The 14,638-nt window shown below is 51.4% G+C and overlaps 7 protein-coding genes across 7 annotated transcripts; 4 read left to right on the top strand and 3 right to left on the bottom strand.

The window, feature by feature from the left end:
* Positions 1 to 241: 241 nt before the first annotated feature.
* On the bottom strand, positions 242 to 583 carry CTAM01_15780 (uncharacterized protein; the record flags this gene model as incomplete). Its single annotated transcript, XM_060531774.1, has 1 exon — positions 242 to 583. The coding sequence occupies one exon, from the start codon at positions 581 to 583 to the stop codon at positions 242 to 244; it is 342 nt and encodes a 113-aa protein (XP_060373627.1).
* Positions 584 to 1,370: 787 nt separating this feature from the next.
* CTAM01_15781 (uncharacterized protein) lies at positions 1,371 to 3,116 on the top strand (the record flags this gene model as incomplete). Its single annotated transcript, XM_060531775.1, has 4 exons — positions 1,371 to 1,564; positions 1,667 to 1,817; positions 1,882 to 2,209; positions 2,281 to 3,116. 4 exons carry the CDS (start codon positions 1,371 to 1,373, stop codon positions 3,114 to 3,116), a joined length of 1,509 nt encoding a protein of 502 aa, XP_060373628.1.
* A 780-nt stretch (positions 3,117 to 3,896) lies between these two features.
* On the top strand, positions 3,897 to 5,402 carry CTAM01_15782 (uncharacterized protein; the record flags this gene model as incomplete). The annotated part of the gene is made up of 1 exon (XM_060531776.1): positions 3,897 to 5,402. The coding sequence occupies one exon, from the start codon at positions 3,897 to 3,899 to the stop codon at positions 5,400 to 5,402; it is 1,506 nt and encodes a 501-aa protein (XP_060373629.1).
* A 204-nt stretch (positions 5,403 to 5,606) lies between these two features.
* CTAM01_15783 (uncharacterized protein) lies at positions 5,607 to 6,227 on the top strand (the record flags this gene model as incomplete). The annotated part of the gene is made up of 1 exon (XM_060531777.1): positions 5,607 to 6,227. The coding sequence occupies one exon, from the start codon at positions 5,607 to 5,609 to the stop codon at positions 6,225 to 6,227; it is 621 nt and encodes a 206-aa protein (XP_060373630.1).
* Positions 6,228 to 6,697: 470 nt separating this feature from the next.
* On the top strand, positions 6,698 to 7,874 carry CTAM01_15784 (uncharacterized protein; the record flags this gene model as incomplete). Its single annotated transcript, XM_060531778.1, has 3 exons — positions 6,698 to 6,894; positions 6,965 to 7,254; positions 7,324 to 7,874. 3 exons carry the CDS (start codon positions 6,698 to 6,700, stop codon positions 7,872 to 7,874), a joined length of 1,038 nt encoding a protein of 345 aa, XP_060373631.1.
* A 286-nt stretch (positions 7,875 to 8,160) lies between these two features.
* CTAM01_15785 (quinate permease) lies at positions 8,161 to 9,958 on the bottom strand (the record flags this gene model as incomplete). Its single annotated transcript, XM_060531779.1, has 4 exons — positions 8,161 to 8,318; positions 8,384 to 8,905; positions 8,971 to 9,789; positions 9,859 to 9,958. The coding sequence occupies 4 exons, from the start codon at positions 9,956 to 9,958 to the stop codon at positions 8,161 to 8,163; spliced, it is 1,599 nt and encodes a 532-aa protein (XP_060373632.1).
* Positions 9,959 to 10,623: 665 nt separating this feature from the next.
* On the bottom strand, positions 10,624 to 14,186 carry CTAM01_15786 (uncharacterized protein; the record flags this gene model as incomplete). The annotated part of the gene is made up of 2 exons (XM_060531780.1): positions 10,624 to 11,885; positions 12,713 to 14,186. The coding sequence occupies 2 exons, from the start codon at positions 14,184 to 14,186 to the stop codon at positions 10,624 to 10,626; spliced, it is 2,736 nt and encodes a 911-aa protein (XP_060373633.1).
* Between the last annotated feature and the right edge of the window lie 452 nt (positions 14,187 to 14,638).

Consider the following 14,638-nt stretch of genomic DNA (forward strand, 5'->3'; position numbering starts at 1 on the left):
CGATCCCAATACGAAGTTCGCGAACATCAGGGATATCCATCGGGCTCAAATCGAAGCGGGTGAAAAGGAGGTTATCACGGCTGAATCCAGCGACTCTGAATGCCCTAGTGAGGCTGGCAGCTGTATTGTAGTGGGTGTGGTTGAGGATCAATAGTTAATAGTAATGAGGAGGTTGGGTTGTGATCCCATCGTTTTTGTGGTGCCAGAAACAAGGGGGGTGCCAGGAAGTGGGTATGTTGACTTATCCGTTACTTTCCGTGATTTCCTTGACCAGATCGAGCATCTCAGCAACATGCTTGTTGCTGCCGTCACCTCCGGCAGAGCCAATCAGGACTTTGATCTTATGGTGATAACATGCTGCGAGAATGGGCTCGAGGTCTCGCGTGTAGGAGCCGCGGCCGCACGTCATCTTGCCCATGCCGAGCTTATACGGCCCGCCATCGGTGGAGCCGCTGTCGACAATTATGGCGCTGGGCTTGTACTTGTTGATACCGTACCAAAAATGATTCGAGTCATATCCGTAGCCAAGCATGGCATTCGGGGTGAGTATAGTGAACTCATCTGATGGATTAGATGTCGCCATGGCAAAAGCGAGCAATGTACGCTTGACAGACAATTGAAAAAGGTTGAAATCCCGATGCACTCAGAAGATCGTTGAAACCCTGGCAGGACGCGTTCTTTTTGACTTGTCAAGTTGAAACCGCGCCTTCGAGATCAGTTGAGCGAAATCGGGTAACGCTCATGAATGCCGTCTTTCGGAAGCTCTCCGATGTCCTCAGCCAGTCTATTGGAGGATATGACGTTCTTGCTTAGCCTTCCATTTGCCCGCCCGAGGGCTCAGATTATTCTGCGAAAGCCTGCGCTACAGGGCTGTTCGGAATCTTACACAGCAAGCTCGGTAACTCAATCCGATCTGCGGGGTTCTCCTCGGTATCTCCCCCTCCATCTCTTTTGATTATTCGGTATCTCCCATGGACACATTTATTTGACTAAATCTGTATTACCAAAAGTTCGTGCCTCCTGGTCTACAGAACATCACTCGGCATTGATACCGAGACCTAGTGTGATGGCTTTCTTAGTCTACCCACCTAGTATGAGTTGGCTTGAGATTTTGGCGGGGGAGCCTTCCCCGTGGGGTAGGCAAACCTCTCTCCGGATGTCTGGATGATATTTTGGTCCACTTGAGACAAGCTCACAATGACTGGAATAAGTTGAACATAAGTCCATTATGATCTCCTACGAAAGTGTGCGAAAAGCCGTCCTCAAGAAGCTCAAGTTGTAATTTTGAGAAGCCCTTCCTCGGCCGTATCGACTCTAACCAATTCGCCCAAGAGTTCTTCACGGGTTCTTTACAAGACTCTGCTGTTACCATGTCAGCTACGCGCCAAGAAGCGAAGCAGGATCCAACCCACGTCGAAGACGCCAAGCCTTCTTCCGGCGGTCGAATGGAAGAGATTGATGTTGTTGACGACCTGAAGTCGGGAGATGGCACAGCCACGGTCACTTGGACCAGCGAGGAAGAGGGCTCTGCCTTGAGAAAGCTCGATTGGAGTCTGATACCCCTGTGAGTACCTTACTCTTGGCCAGCAGGAAAGCTCTGTTCGTCTTCTTGGCCAGGACCTTGCATTAAGACAGTTTCTATTTACTGGCAACATTGTCTACGCAGGCTCGGAGCCCTTAATTTCTGCTCTTACATTGATCGCGGCAATGTCGGGAACGCATACACTGCGGGCATGGGGAAAGACTGGGGTATTACTTCGGACGATTACTCTTGGATCGTGACCGTTCTTTACATTGGCTACATCTTGTTTCATTGGGTGAGACTCTCTCTACAGACTCTCCAGTCTCTGGCTTCTTGTCGCTGACAGTCGAATCCCCCAGTTGATTATCGTCTGGACCTTCGTTCCCTTGCCATTATGGACTGCAATGATGGTTTCTGGATGGGGCGCCATGAGCATGCTTCAAGCAGTCACAACCAATCTCGCAGGCATGATGGCTCTGCGCTTTTTGATTGGAGCTTTCGAGGCTGGATTTATCCCAGCTGTCGCACTATACTTGACCTTCTTCTATCATCGTGGTGAGATGGGTCTCCGATACGGGCTTTTCATTTCATTCGCACCGCTTGCGAGCTGTGTTGCCTCTGCAATTGCTTACGGCCTGCTGCACGTGAAGGCGTCTATTCACAGCTGGCAACTCCTCTTTCTTGTGGGTAAGTGTGGCAAGAACCATGTTCTACCTAAGTGATACTCATAGTTATTGACTGACTCATTAATCTTCTAGAGGGCGCCCCAACGATAATTCTCGCCGTCGTGGCATACTTCTTCCTCCCTGCCTCCCCAGCCGAGTGCCGTTTCCTCAGCTCCCGCGAGAACGAGATCATCAGTCATCGCGCCATAAAAGGCCGCGGCGAAAGAAGAAGCGGAAAGTTAAACGGAAAGCAAGCTTTCGCTGCGTTTTTCGACTACAAGAACTACTTGCAAGCTATCATCATCTTCAGTCTCAACACCGCCTTTGGATCCCTTCCGGCATACCTACCCACGATTCTTGAGGCCATGGGCTTTACTTCACTTCGTGCTCAGGGTCTATCCGCTTGCCCCTACCTGACCGCGTATGTGGTCTGTGTCTCTGCCAGCTTTGTTTCGGATCGTCTTAGGAGTCGGGGTATCTTTATCGCGTTGTTCTGTTCCGTGGGGGCCATTGGTTATGTCCTGCTTGCAACAATCCACAGCACTGGGGTCCGCTACTTTGCAACTTTCCTTGTTTGTGCGGGAGTGTTCCCGGCGGTTGCCATCACCTTTACGTGGGTAACGGATAATCAAGGCTCGGCATCTAAACGCGGCGCAGGTTTGGCCTTGTTCGGTATGGTAGGACAGTGTGGGCCTATTCTTGGAGCTCGTTTGTTCCCGAAATCGGCTCAACCTTGGTATTCCAAGGGTATGTGGATTTGTGCTGGACTATTGTTTGGCGCGGCTATCATAGCAGCTACTCTCAGTCTTTGCTTAAGATTGCAGAACAAGAAGCGCGACGAGAAGTACGGCAAAAGCGATCTGGACTATGTTCCTCCAGAAGTTTCCGAGGAGGGCGATGACCATCCTCTGTACCGATATGTTCCCTGATCTCAGCTGTCAAGGACTACATAGAACACACTTAATCAACTCAGAGGTGCCGAAGTGACTGGATACAAGATCTTGGTGCAGAGCACATAGTCAGGAAATTCAACTTGGTTACAACGCTCTTGAGCACTGTGTAATGATTTCAGTCACATTCCCTTTTTAAGCTCTGTTGGAAGGAGGAGTATTTCCGAGCTGTCTACATGGGCACCAACCTTGCTGGACCTTGTATATATTGATAGGACGTAGAGCCTAGCCTGCGGCGTCAGGCATGAGGATATGCATCACGTACAATAGATGTAACATGTATGATCGCTTCGGCATAAGGATGATGAAGTTCTAATATGTGCATCAAATTCTCTTTTGCTTGACACGGCCCCAGTTCTCAAAGCTACTATGTGAGGATACACCTCTTCGCACTTCCCCTTCTGTCTCTTAAGGCCCATGCTATGGGGGTTGTCAGTCCCTGATGGTTCGAGCTGCTCAACAAAGAAATTGGAATCATTTAAAAAGGAGGAGGGAGCGTTCACGTTGGCCTAGGCAAATAGGATCACGTCTACGTGGTGTGTTAGCGGCATCCCGTCGGCATCTCCTCGCTTCCCCGCAATGAGGAGGCGGCTTGTGGGGAAATGCCGTGAATACTGTTGAGACTTCACATCTCACCTTCACAACTTTGCCAGTATATTCGGCTCGACTTGCCACATCTTTGCCTGATCTCGGTCTCCTCACTTTACAGTAATACTGAATACTCCTCAGAAAACTACCGAATAACTTTCTGTCCGGCCTATGGCAGGCTCCGACGGAAGTGAAGATGCCGAAGCCGGTCTGCAAACGCCGAAAGCACAGATAGCCTCCGCCTCGGCATCTTCTACTGCCCGGAAAGCTCGCCGCTATGGATTTGCGTGCTCAAGCTGCAAAGCTCGCAAGGTCAAGTGCAGTGGAAATCGGCCCATCTGTACGGGATGCCGCCGGTCCGGGGAGACTTGCAGCTGGCCGGCACAGAACTCGACCGAGTTCCGACTTCGAGAGGCAAATGCTCGCATTCGGAATCTAGAGGCATCAATGAGGAGTCCGATTCGGTCTTCCAACGAGCCTCAGCCAGACCTCGAGACACCTGATACCGATATTACGAATCCCGGTACGGCTCGCAGCCACCCACTATCTCACGATGGTAGTCGTGCTGCTGAAGCCAATGCCGACACGGAGGGTTCGCTTTGGTTCCAGGTCGGCCTCGGAGAGGACGGTACTGTCATCTACAATGGTCCGACAAGTCGCTTTCATGCTGGCTCCCTTGAGGAAACCCACCTGACCGGCGAACATCAGGATAGCGACCCAAAGCGAGCACAAGTAGAAGTTTTACAGTCTCAGTATGCTTTGATGGACTCGGTGTGGCTGCCTCTGATCGCTGCGAAGCCAGTAATGAACGGCACCGGCATCGACACCACTCTCGGCATGGCTCTTCTTGATATCTATTGGACGTGGCTACATCCACTTCATAGCTGTGTCTACAGACCTATCCTAATGATGGATCTGGCTCTCGGAGGACCATATTGCACCGATTTCTTGCTCCTATGTATCTTCGGTCTAGCAGCTCGACATCTGCCTGAGCAAGTTACCGCAGCAGCTGGAGTGGGGAGAGGCGACCAGTTCATCGCACGTGCAAGGGAGCTGTTACTGAAGGAAATGACGGCCATGAAGCCAGCGATTCCTACAATTCAGGGGTTGCTGATTCTAGGCGGGCGCCAGTGTGCCATGGGGAAAAGCTCCGAAGGTTGGTTATACACCGGCATGGCAGTACGGATGATGAAAGACATTGGGCTTCACCTGGACATCACTAAGCTTTCCAGGCTTGAGAGATGGACACCTGCTGAGATAGAGACTCGAAAGAGGCTGTACAACTCAGCTTACATCTGGGATAAGACACTCAGCCTGGCCCTAGGCCGTCCGCCTTCTCTAATACGACGTCCTTACCCTGCTCAGGATATACTGGATAAAGTTGACGATCAACGCTCCTGGAAGCCTGTTCAAGCTACCGAAGTCTCCGAAAACTTTATTGCTTCGCCTTCCTGGACGACATCAGCCTTTTGTGCGTTTTGCCGGCTTCACGAAGCCACTACAGATATGATGTTGCTGTTCTCAAGCACGAGCAGGAACGAGGAGTTCACTACACAGATGGAGGAGCTTGACAGCAGGATATGTCAGTGGTATCATGAGATTCCGAGTCCATTGAGAATCGAGGACGCATCCATGTTAGATCAAAGCCCTCCCCCACATATTGTGTCATTGAAGTAAGTTCTCGTCGCTCTCCCTCAGTAGACCCGGTTTTGACACAAGGAAAGTCTCCTTTACCATGCTCTACACATTCTCTTAAGAAGGCCGTATTTGAGCTCTTCCGACACCACAATCAAGGAGAAGGCGCTCGAGGTCTGCGTACGCCATTCAAAGAAGATTCACTCGATTCATTCACTATTCTCAACGACTTTCCCTCATCGACTAATGACGTATCAAGTCAGCTACTGCATATATACAGCTGCTACAGTTGAAGCCGAAGAGCTGAAAAGAGCATCAACTGGTATCGAGAGAGAAAACGCGGCAGCCAGGCTTGCAGCCGCCTGTCGTATACTCCAGCAGGAAGCTTCACATACCCCCGGAAGCGGAAGAAGTCTCGATACCATTCGTCGGCTATTGAGCAAAGGGCAACCCCGAGTTGTAGGCGTTGGCAACAACTCGGATTGCAGACACAATGCTGCCTCGAATTCTTCTGAGAACTCCCATCAAATTGATTCGCGTCAGACAGGGTCACTGAACCCACGAATGGGTGGTGTGCAAAGAGGGAATATGGGCCGTCATATCACTTCGACTAGAAATCACCCGGCGGCACAAAATGCCTCACAGCTTTCTTCTGCTATCGATCCAGAGGTAGATGAGAATGCGTTCTTCACGGAGGGGGGCAGCTGGAGTAACGATGTTAGTTACGGTGGGACAAACACAGGGGCCGGATTTCAACCGGACGCGTTCCCATGGGGAGTTGCAGATCACATCTTGGGCGATTCTGGCATGTCGTTCTCCGGCACGAGTCTAGTTTGGCCATCTGGATCCCACCTCGATGGCTTCTAAAGGGAAAGCTAGCGTATGGCCGTCAACTACTTTGTAATACAATTGATACTGTAACATTGAAGCCACTTTCAATGGAGAGGGGATGATAAGCCGGCGGGATACCGGTAAGCTGGCTTGTTCCCATAGCTCCCGGAATTGTGAACGCGGCGGAGGTTGTCCGAAGGCGTTGAGGCCTCGAGTTCCTCTCTGCGGAGCATTCGGATGCATTTGAGAACATGCCGAATTGCCTTGGACTTGTGGGTTGGGGGTTGGTGTCAGCCGGAAAGAATACCGATCTTGCCGGGATCGCCGTCACTCCTAGTCGCAGCCTGCGGGTCTCCCCAAGCCGATCTCCAGCTGACCCTCGGCCTGTGATCTCGGTCTACCTATGAGCATGTTCAGTCTTGAGCATTATTAAAAGCTTCTTTGGAATAGATACAATGGTGTTTGAAACACAAGGGAATTCACTGTCTTCTCCAGCTGATTCAGCCATGGGCAACTTTAATTCAACCGAAGTAAGCACCCGGCCAAGCTTTGACTCTTTGCCGCTCCATGTGGGAGATCCGAAAGCATCAGCGTGGGGATTATGGGGCGATGAAGATGAACTCGGGGCTCTCAATCTTCTGAACCCAGCTTTGGTCAAGAATGCCACGAGTGAGGTGGTCATAGGCGAGACAATAACGCTCAAGTAAGTACACTTGACAGGCCATGTGAAAGCTTTCTTCAGTTTCAGCGCTAAACAAGCTCTTATACAACAGTCTTCCATTGGATGCCTTTATACAGCCAATGAACCCAGTTCGAAAGCCGTGCGAACACCGTATCATTCCAAAAGGCAACGCTAATGACGACGAGGTTAGTCTTCTGAGCCATGGCTCGCGGTCACGAGTCTCTAACAAGTTGCGGGAACAGATCTCCATCAATACGCAAGGCGCAACGCATTGGGATGGGCCACGACATTATCCTTACCAAGAGCATATTCAATATTACAATGGCGTGACTCAAGATGATATTTCAGGGCCCGATAACAACACTAAACTCGGTATTCAAAGTAAGAAGAACAACGCCCAAGTCCTGCTTCACAGTCTCTAAGACCGCTTCCTAACGCTTCGCTCACTAGATATGGCAAGGAAGTCCATCACTGGCCGCGGTGTTCTACTTGACTGGTACTCCTGGGCAACCGAGAAAAACATCACCTTTGACCCATTTTCAACCTTTGGCATTCCCTTGTCTCAACTCCAGGCCGTAGCAAACGCTCAGAAAATCGAGTTTCAACAAGGCGACATCCTGCTAGTCCGAACAGGCTGGCTACCGGCGTACCGTGCGCTCACCGTCGCTGAACAACTTGCTTTACCCCAACGGCAAGTGCGAGCAAGTTGTGGCGTCGAAGCAAGCGAAGAGACGATCCGCTGGCACTGGGATCATGCGTTTGCTGCGGTGGCCTCGGATACTGTTGCGTACGAGGCCTGGCCGAGCCCAAAACCATGGGGCGTTAGCATGCATGAGGTGTTCCTGAGTGGTTGGGGCATGCCGATTGGAGAGAGTTTCGACTTGGAGAGGCTCGCTGTAAGGTGTAAAGAACTCCAGAGATGGTCCTTCATGATGGTCAGTGTACCTCTGGATATCCCTGGCGGGATCGCTAGCCCGCCTTCAGCAGTGGCGATCTTGTAGTCTAGGCACCTGAAGACTTCGGTGACCATCATGTCTTGAAAGTATCGGCGAACAACAAGATTTCATTGCCTCATTCATTTCGCTGCCATGCCTTTTCCGTGAACAGTGGTCTTATGATAAGATCTATAACCACGCACGTATCATCTAAGTCAACCGCAGATTGATAAGAGAACTAATTGCTTGTGTCTACGCGTAACGGACTTGTGGTAATAAATAGAGCGTCTTTCGGTTAGTAATGCCAACAGACTCTTCTTGGAGATGAGAGGATGCCGTGGTTGAAATCACACTAGGCCATGTCAACCACCTTGACTTCGCCTTTGTCTATAGATCCTCTGGGCGACATTGGAGTATTCGTCGACAGGATCGGCCTTCCCCTGAGCTGTGCCCAAACAACCACATGTGTCGGCCGCGAAAACAGAATGTCCATATCCTCCAGCGAGCGACCTATGGTAAGATTGTCAGCATAAAACATGAGCGTAGAGGCATTCTTGGCGATAAGTAGAACTGACCTTTTGTCTCCGGAATGAAGAAGAATGACCAAACGCCGATAAAGATCAAGAATCCTCCAAACATGAAGAACGTCCCGTACCCGAGGTCGGTAATCATGAAAGGAGTGGCTCTCGCGACAATGAAGGAGCCCAACCACGTACACGCGGTAGACATAGCGACACAGAGCATCCTGATATCCAAGGGGAAGATCTCGGATGCGTATGTCCACGTGATTCCCTGGATTGTGGAGCAGATGATGAAGGCGTTGAGGTAAATACAGACCATGGCAAGATAACCCCACGCATCTTGTTGAATGACACCGCTCGCTGCTTTGGCGGTCGGATTAGCAACCATGACATACCCGCCCACATACCAGAGGGGAATGCTGCCAACGAAAGCACCCCATAGAAGTCCGCTGCGACGGCCGAGGCCCTCGATGACCCATACTGCGAACAGAATCATGCCCAACATCTTTGCGATCCCGTAGATCCCGGTGCTGAATAGCTTGTTGCTGGTTCCAGTGATTCCAAGGGTCTCGAAAACTGATTTAGGGTGTCAGCCTCGGGTACGGGGACAGAGACAGATGGTTATCCTTTAGAGTCATTACCGTAAATGCTATAGTATGTCATTATGTTGACACCTGTGTAACTTTGCAGAAACATGAGAAACGTCCCAGTGCCCACGCGGTTTCTCGTGCCAGGAGCAAGGAGTTTCTTTAGTTGTTGCTTCTTGCTGAGTCGGACGGTGCTTCGCTCCTCAACTTGTTGTCGTATTTCGCTCATCTCATTTTGGATATAGGGATGATCGGCGGGGAGGCTTCGCACGTATACCAGAACCTTTTCCGCGGCCTCGAAGTTATCACCTCGAGCCAGCCAACGGGGTGATTCTGGACAGAACATGATGCCAACGAAAAGAAGAAAGGCCGGAAGGAGCTGTAAGGCCAGCGGCACGATCCATTGCGCCTCATTCTCAACTTCGATAGTACGGCTCGTGCCGTAGTTGATCCAGAACCCGAGCATCCCGCCGCCCTGAGAGAAGATCTCAAAAATGCCCACGAGGCGTCCGCGGATACTCGGCGGTGACGTCTCAGCGATGTAGACCGGAACCGTCATGGTAGCCATGCCGATACCAAGGCCGCCGATGGCGCGGCCACCGATGACAAGTTTGAGGTCGCCGTTGGCTCCGGACATCATGGCTCCGCCTACACAGAAGATGAGAGCCGCCATCATGATGGCCTTCTTGCGACCGTACTTCTCGGCAACGGGGAAGGTGAGGAGGGCACCGAAGAAGGCGCCGACTTGAAACATGGAGGCGATGTTGGCTAAGGAGTTATTCTTTTCTTGGATGGTCATCTTGTCGATGCCAAAGTCGCGGACGAAGGAGTCGAGAGCCATTGTGCCTCCTATGACGGCCGTATCATAGCCCACTGCAGATTTCTATTGCGTCAGAAAGGGCAATGAATTGAATATTCGGGTTCTCCCAAGACCTCACTTACTGGACAAGGCTGCCATGGACGCAACGAGAGCAATGAAGTGGATTCTCCAGTTGCGAACCTCGGGGGGGTCGTTCGTCCCCTTTGCTGAAGCGAAACCCATGGTGAAGAAGGTATGTGCCTGAGATATCAACACGATTCTTTGTGAAGTCGTCAGTCGTCACGTTTGCAGGCTGATGAGCTCAGATAAACAAGACGCCCCTTTACGATGGCTGACCCATATTTATAGAGGTGGCAGATACCAAGACAGAAATCTAGACCTGGCATCCAATCGACACCAGCCAATTAACCTTGAACGAGGATCCGGGGACAGATCTGGGGCCCCCGCGGGGTATCGTGCGGAGAGAGAACATGCACCTTGTGAGCTTTCCCCCCGCAGGATTCTGTTTCGCGTATGAAGAGTTCGAAGAGTGGCTGTAGTGCCATGTTTCTCAACGGTAGAGTGCGTGTGATGTTGGCCAAGACAAAGATACCGACGCTCATAACCGGACGAAAGGCGTTGCTTGAGGATTGGGCGGGGAACATCAGGAGTTGGGGGGGCTTGCATCTTGTGTATCTTTCGTTGAGTAGTGATTCCGAAGTGTCGATGTAGATCAAGATGCCGAAATGCTTGGCCAAGGCGGACTCTTCGGCATTGTAAAGACTTCTCGGGAAAGAAGCTATCTACGCATGAAAATAGATGCGAGGGAGATAATTGCAAGGTAAACTGTCACCGCGGCGATGAATGAGTGTCGGCTTGTATTTACTTGCTGCTATCTCATCACACAATCAATGCAGTAGTGGTGTCTCCTCGCTAGCCGAAGCTCTGCCCTCTTCGTTAGCCTCTTCTTGACCTCCAACGACATCAGAAAGCCACTGCTTCAGACTCTCACGAATCTCGGTATCTCGGTATATCCATGCGATACAAATACCGGCACCCGGTCCGAGTGGGATGGTGCCAAGGACTGCGACCAAGGGGACCTTCCAGCCAGTCTCAACGAAGAGCCAATACAGGACAGTCAAGCCGATGAAGAACATGTCAATTTCAACGAATTTGACTGTAGCACGTGTCATCTCCTTCCTGTCGTCCCACTGAAACAGGCTCCAGATGAAGTAGACGTGAGAGACTGCGGAGCAAAGAATGGGGATGAGGTAGACGAGCAGAAGCGAGACCGTGTGAGACTCGAGGTGGAAGCTGCGGTGCTGGCGCTTCTGCACACGCAAGACGGCCCATCTGACGGCTTGGCGGATCAGTGACACCCAGACGGGAAAGAAGAGCCAGACGACGATGATGACCGGGGAGTTGTAGATGAGCATCAGCAGGGAGGGCAGAATGAAGCCCCACGCGACACTGACGGGGATGGCGATAATTTCCGCATCGACAACGAGATGGCGCGAGTCCTTGCCAAAGTCGGGATCCTTGGATGCGGCGCTCTCGACGGCCTCCTGTCCGGCCCTCTTCCGAGCGAGCAGGATAGATCGCGAGCGGTGGAAAAAGGCGGGTAGGATGACAAGCTGCCAGACTACAGCTCCACCGATGAGGTTGAAAACTAGCCATGGGCCAGTGGGGTTCGCAATAACGACGTTGGGCGCGTTACAGACGCGTGCGGCCTCGATGGTGGTAACGGTCATGAGGCCGGCGATGAAGGAGAGGATGGCTGACATGGTGGCAAAGGTCCGCATGGAATCGAGCGCGCTCTGGAAGAAGCTTATGGCGAAGCAGACGGGCGGGCCGAGAACGGGAACTTTGCTGACGGCCGGCAGGCGAGCCCGGGCATCGCATTGTGAGTAGAGGAGGGCAACGTTGACATCGGAGTGGATGAAGAGCGACGCGAAGGTCGCGATAGCGAGGATGATGGGCACCACGAGCAGGGCGCGGTAGGAGAAGACGTGGATGGGCGCCGGCCAGCGCTTTGAGGAGGCCATGATAGTTGACGTCAGCACCGGTGAGGGTACCAGAGTAGTCAGTATGTTCTGGATGAGTTCGTAGAGTCGCAAGATGATGCCGTCTCCTGTCTGGTTCACGACATGTTCATTCCAACTCTCACTGTCTGCGCTCAGCTCAGCTCAGCGCACTTTGAGCTGAGGCTCGTGACAACATTGGCGCACGTGCCGTCTGCTGCCCCTCATTCTCAGTCATCTGCCTACGCCTCCCTCTGCTGCACTAAAACTGAATGAGATGTCTCTCAAGAGTGAGATGCGCCTCACTGAAACCCCCGTGGATTTCACATAATAATCATCAATGATTGTCGCTATGAAGTAATTGGGTGCTCTAGCTAAGCTCTGATGTGAAGACTCACACAGCAATCTCAATCGTCCGTAGGTCTCTCAGAAGACATTGGGAGACGGCCGCTGAAAATACAGTGTTTAGAAGACGGAACGCAAGAATTACGCTGTCGTTGATGCTGCACGAGCGAATGACGCCTACTGTTTGACACAGCTGTTGCATTGTAAGGCAAGCCTTGACGCCAAGTAAAATTGTCTTATGAGATCTTGATCTCATAGAGATCTTGATCTCATACCCAATGTTATGTCCCAAAGCTAGGACTGAAGAAACACGTTAAGAGATCTTTCCAAGCACCGATGGTGAGACCATCATGAGAGCGGCGTCAACACAAGGTTACGGACGAGAGCTGAAATCCACCAGAAGAGGCTTCTCCGTACATGATGCCGTAAACGAAGCAATCCCCGGCGAATTCCCATAAGTCCGCATTACCCCTTCTCTTTGAGACTTGACGGAGTAAGAAGGGATGATTCCCGCCCGAAAGAATCCAAACATTGTCTTCTGGCTTTAAATTAGGCGGACCAAGGCCAAGCCGATTCTCCTGCGTGATGAAAAGAACTTGGTAACAGAGCATCCTGTCCTCCCACCACGGACCCCCGTGCCAAGACTCGTCCGTGACGCGCTCACGATTCTCGCCAAATTTGCCCTGGATAAGGCTGTTATATTGATACATGATATCGTCTTTACCGGCTTGGTCCTTGATAGCGTCTTCAAATCCCTGTCTCCAAAGGGACTGTCGCGTGTGCCTCAGGTCCATCAAGATCGTAGCCACTTTGTCAACGCGAATGCCGTCCAAAGTGAGCAATGTGAGATCTTCTGCTTGCTTGACTGGTGGCTTGAATCGTGGTAGTCCACTACTGGCATGAAATTGCCTCCAGGCAATATCATGTGTCCAGAAATCGCTGGTGCAATCAGAGTCCTCCGGCTGGGCCAAATCCAGGACCCAGGTAGGCAGACCGGCCGTCTCTCTTTCACCTCTCCAGCCAATAAGAGGCTTGAGGCTATCAAGAGATCTCAGTAAACTGACCATGAGTCTTGAGAATAAGACCACAATATCGAGGACGTAATCCGTTGGCCTGATTTCAGGCAAGTATGTCTTGTTGAGAAGCGCCCAGATGCCAAACAGCTTGTCTTTCGGATATGTGGACCTCCTATCTCGGAACCGCCATAGTCTATACAGGGAGTCGGTTCTGGACTGGTTCCAGAGTCTGGCGTGAGCAATGCTGAGGACGGGTATCGTGTATGGACTTGTATGAAGCCTTGGGTACATGGCGGTGCCCTCTTGGAACAGATCGAAAATGTTGTTGCGTTGCGGGTGCTCATCTGGTTGCACCATATGGCTCGCTGCGTCCATGATTGCTTGGAAGCTGATCTCGAGTGGTCCCCAGAGAACCGTGGCTTTCGGAGGCAGACAGACTTCCTGGACTGTCCAGATACGCTGCCACCATTCGCAGTCCATCATCGATTGTAATGCTGCCCCGGCGGTGAGACCATTGCCAGCAACGCTTGTAGCAATTGGGTACTGTCCAGGCCAACCGAGATCCTCGTCGTGTGGCTGCCCTGCGATGATGCGCACAGCGTTCAAGGCCGCTCTTGCAGCCAGTTCCGCTGCGACGCTGCTATCCCCTTTCACTACTATGTCTCCCATCCAGACCAAACAATTCTCGCACTCGCCATAGATGCGATGCATGAGATCGATCTGATACTTCTTCTCGTCTTCGTCATCCTGGTTGATGCAAAGAGCATCTGCCCAGATAACAATTGGCTCTCGATCATGGCGAATACGTCTCAAAGCCCCTGCCAGACTCTTGTTGATGGTAACTTGAACGCCGTTCACAATTACTTGAGCCTTTGCCTCACGGTTGCCCCAGACATACGACAGGGCGTTGTACTTTGGCCTGTCATCAAGTCTGATCGTGCTGCAGGTACAACGAAGTTCCTCTGTCTGTCGACCTGGGAGGATCGTGAGCAGGCGAATGTGGGTTTTCGGATCGGGCAGCTTTGCGCTCCAATCAGTTGGATTGCTTTGCACATTACTGCTCTCAGTATACTTCTGAATATTTGCCATTATATTTCGCAAGATCCGTCGTGTCCTTGCCATTGAACAAGTTTGATGTGCTTTACTACGAGGCGTGTGTTTAAGGCATGGGACAGGGCTCCCTTTGAAACCTGAAAGACAGGCTTTTGCTCACCATCTCCAGGCAGACACGCAAGGCAGCCTCATTGGGCTGAAGAAACTAGTATGAGTGGCTGAGCGAGCTGAACAACCGGGATCACGTTCTAATCAAGTTGAATAGGATACTTGAGATCAATGTCTCACCAAAAATAACGCCTATCTAGCAGATATGCGAGGTCCTTACTCGCGTTTTCCGAACCTATGAACAAACCTCTTTCGGAGACTCACCTTCGATATGTTTTGCTTCTCCTCTAGATTCAAAGTCCACGATATGAACATGATTGCTCTAGCCGTCATGTAAGTCAGCAATAATTTTGCGGGTACTAAGTCGTATGTATCATCAT

The sequence above is a fragment of the Colletotrichum tamarilloi genome (assembly GCF_030869305.1).
Source record: "Colletotrichum tamarilloi strain Tom-12 chromosome Unknown Scaffold_178.1, whole genome shotgun sequence".
NCBI lineage: Eukaryota > Fungi > Ascomycota > Sordariomycetes > Glomerellales > Glomerellaceae > Colletotrichum > Colletotrichum tamarilloi.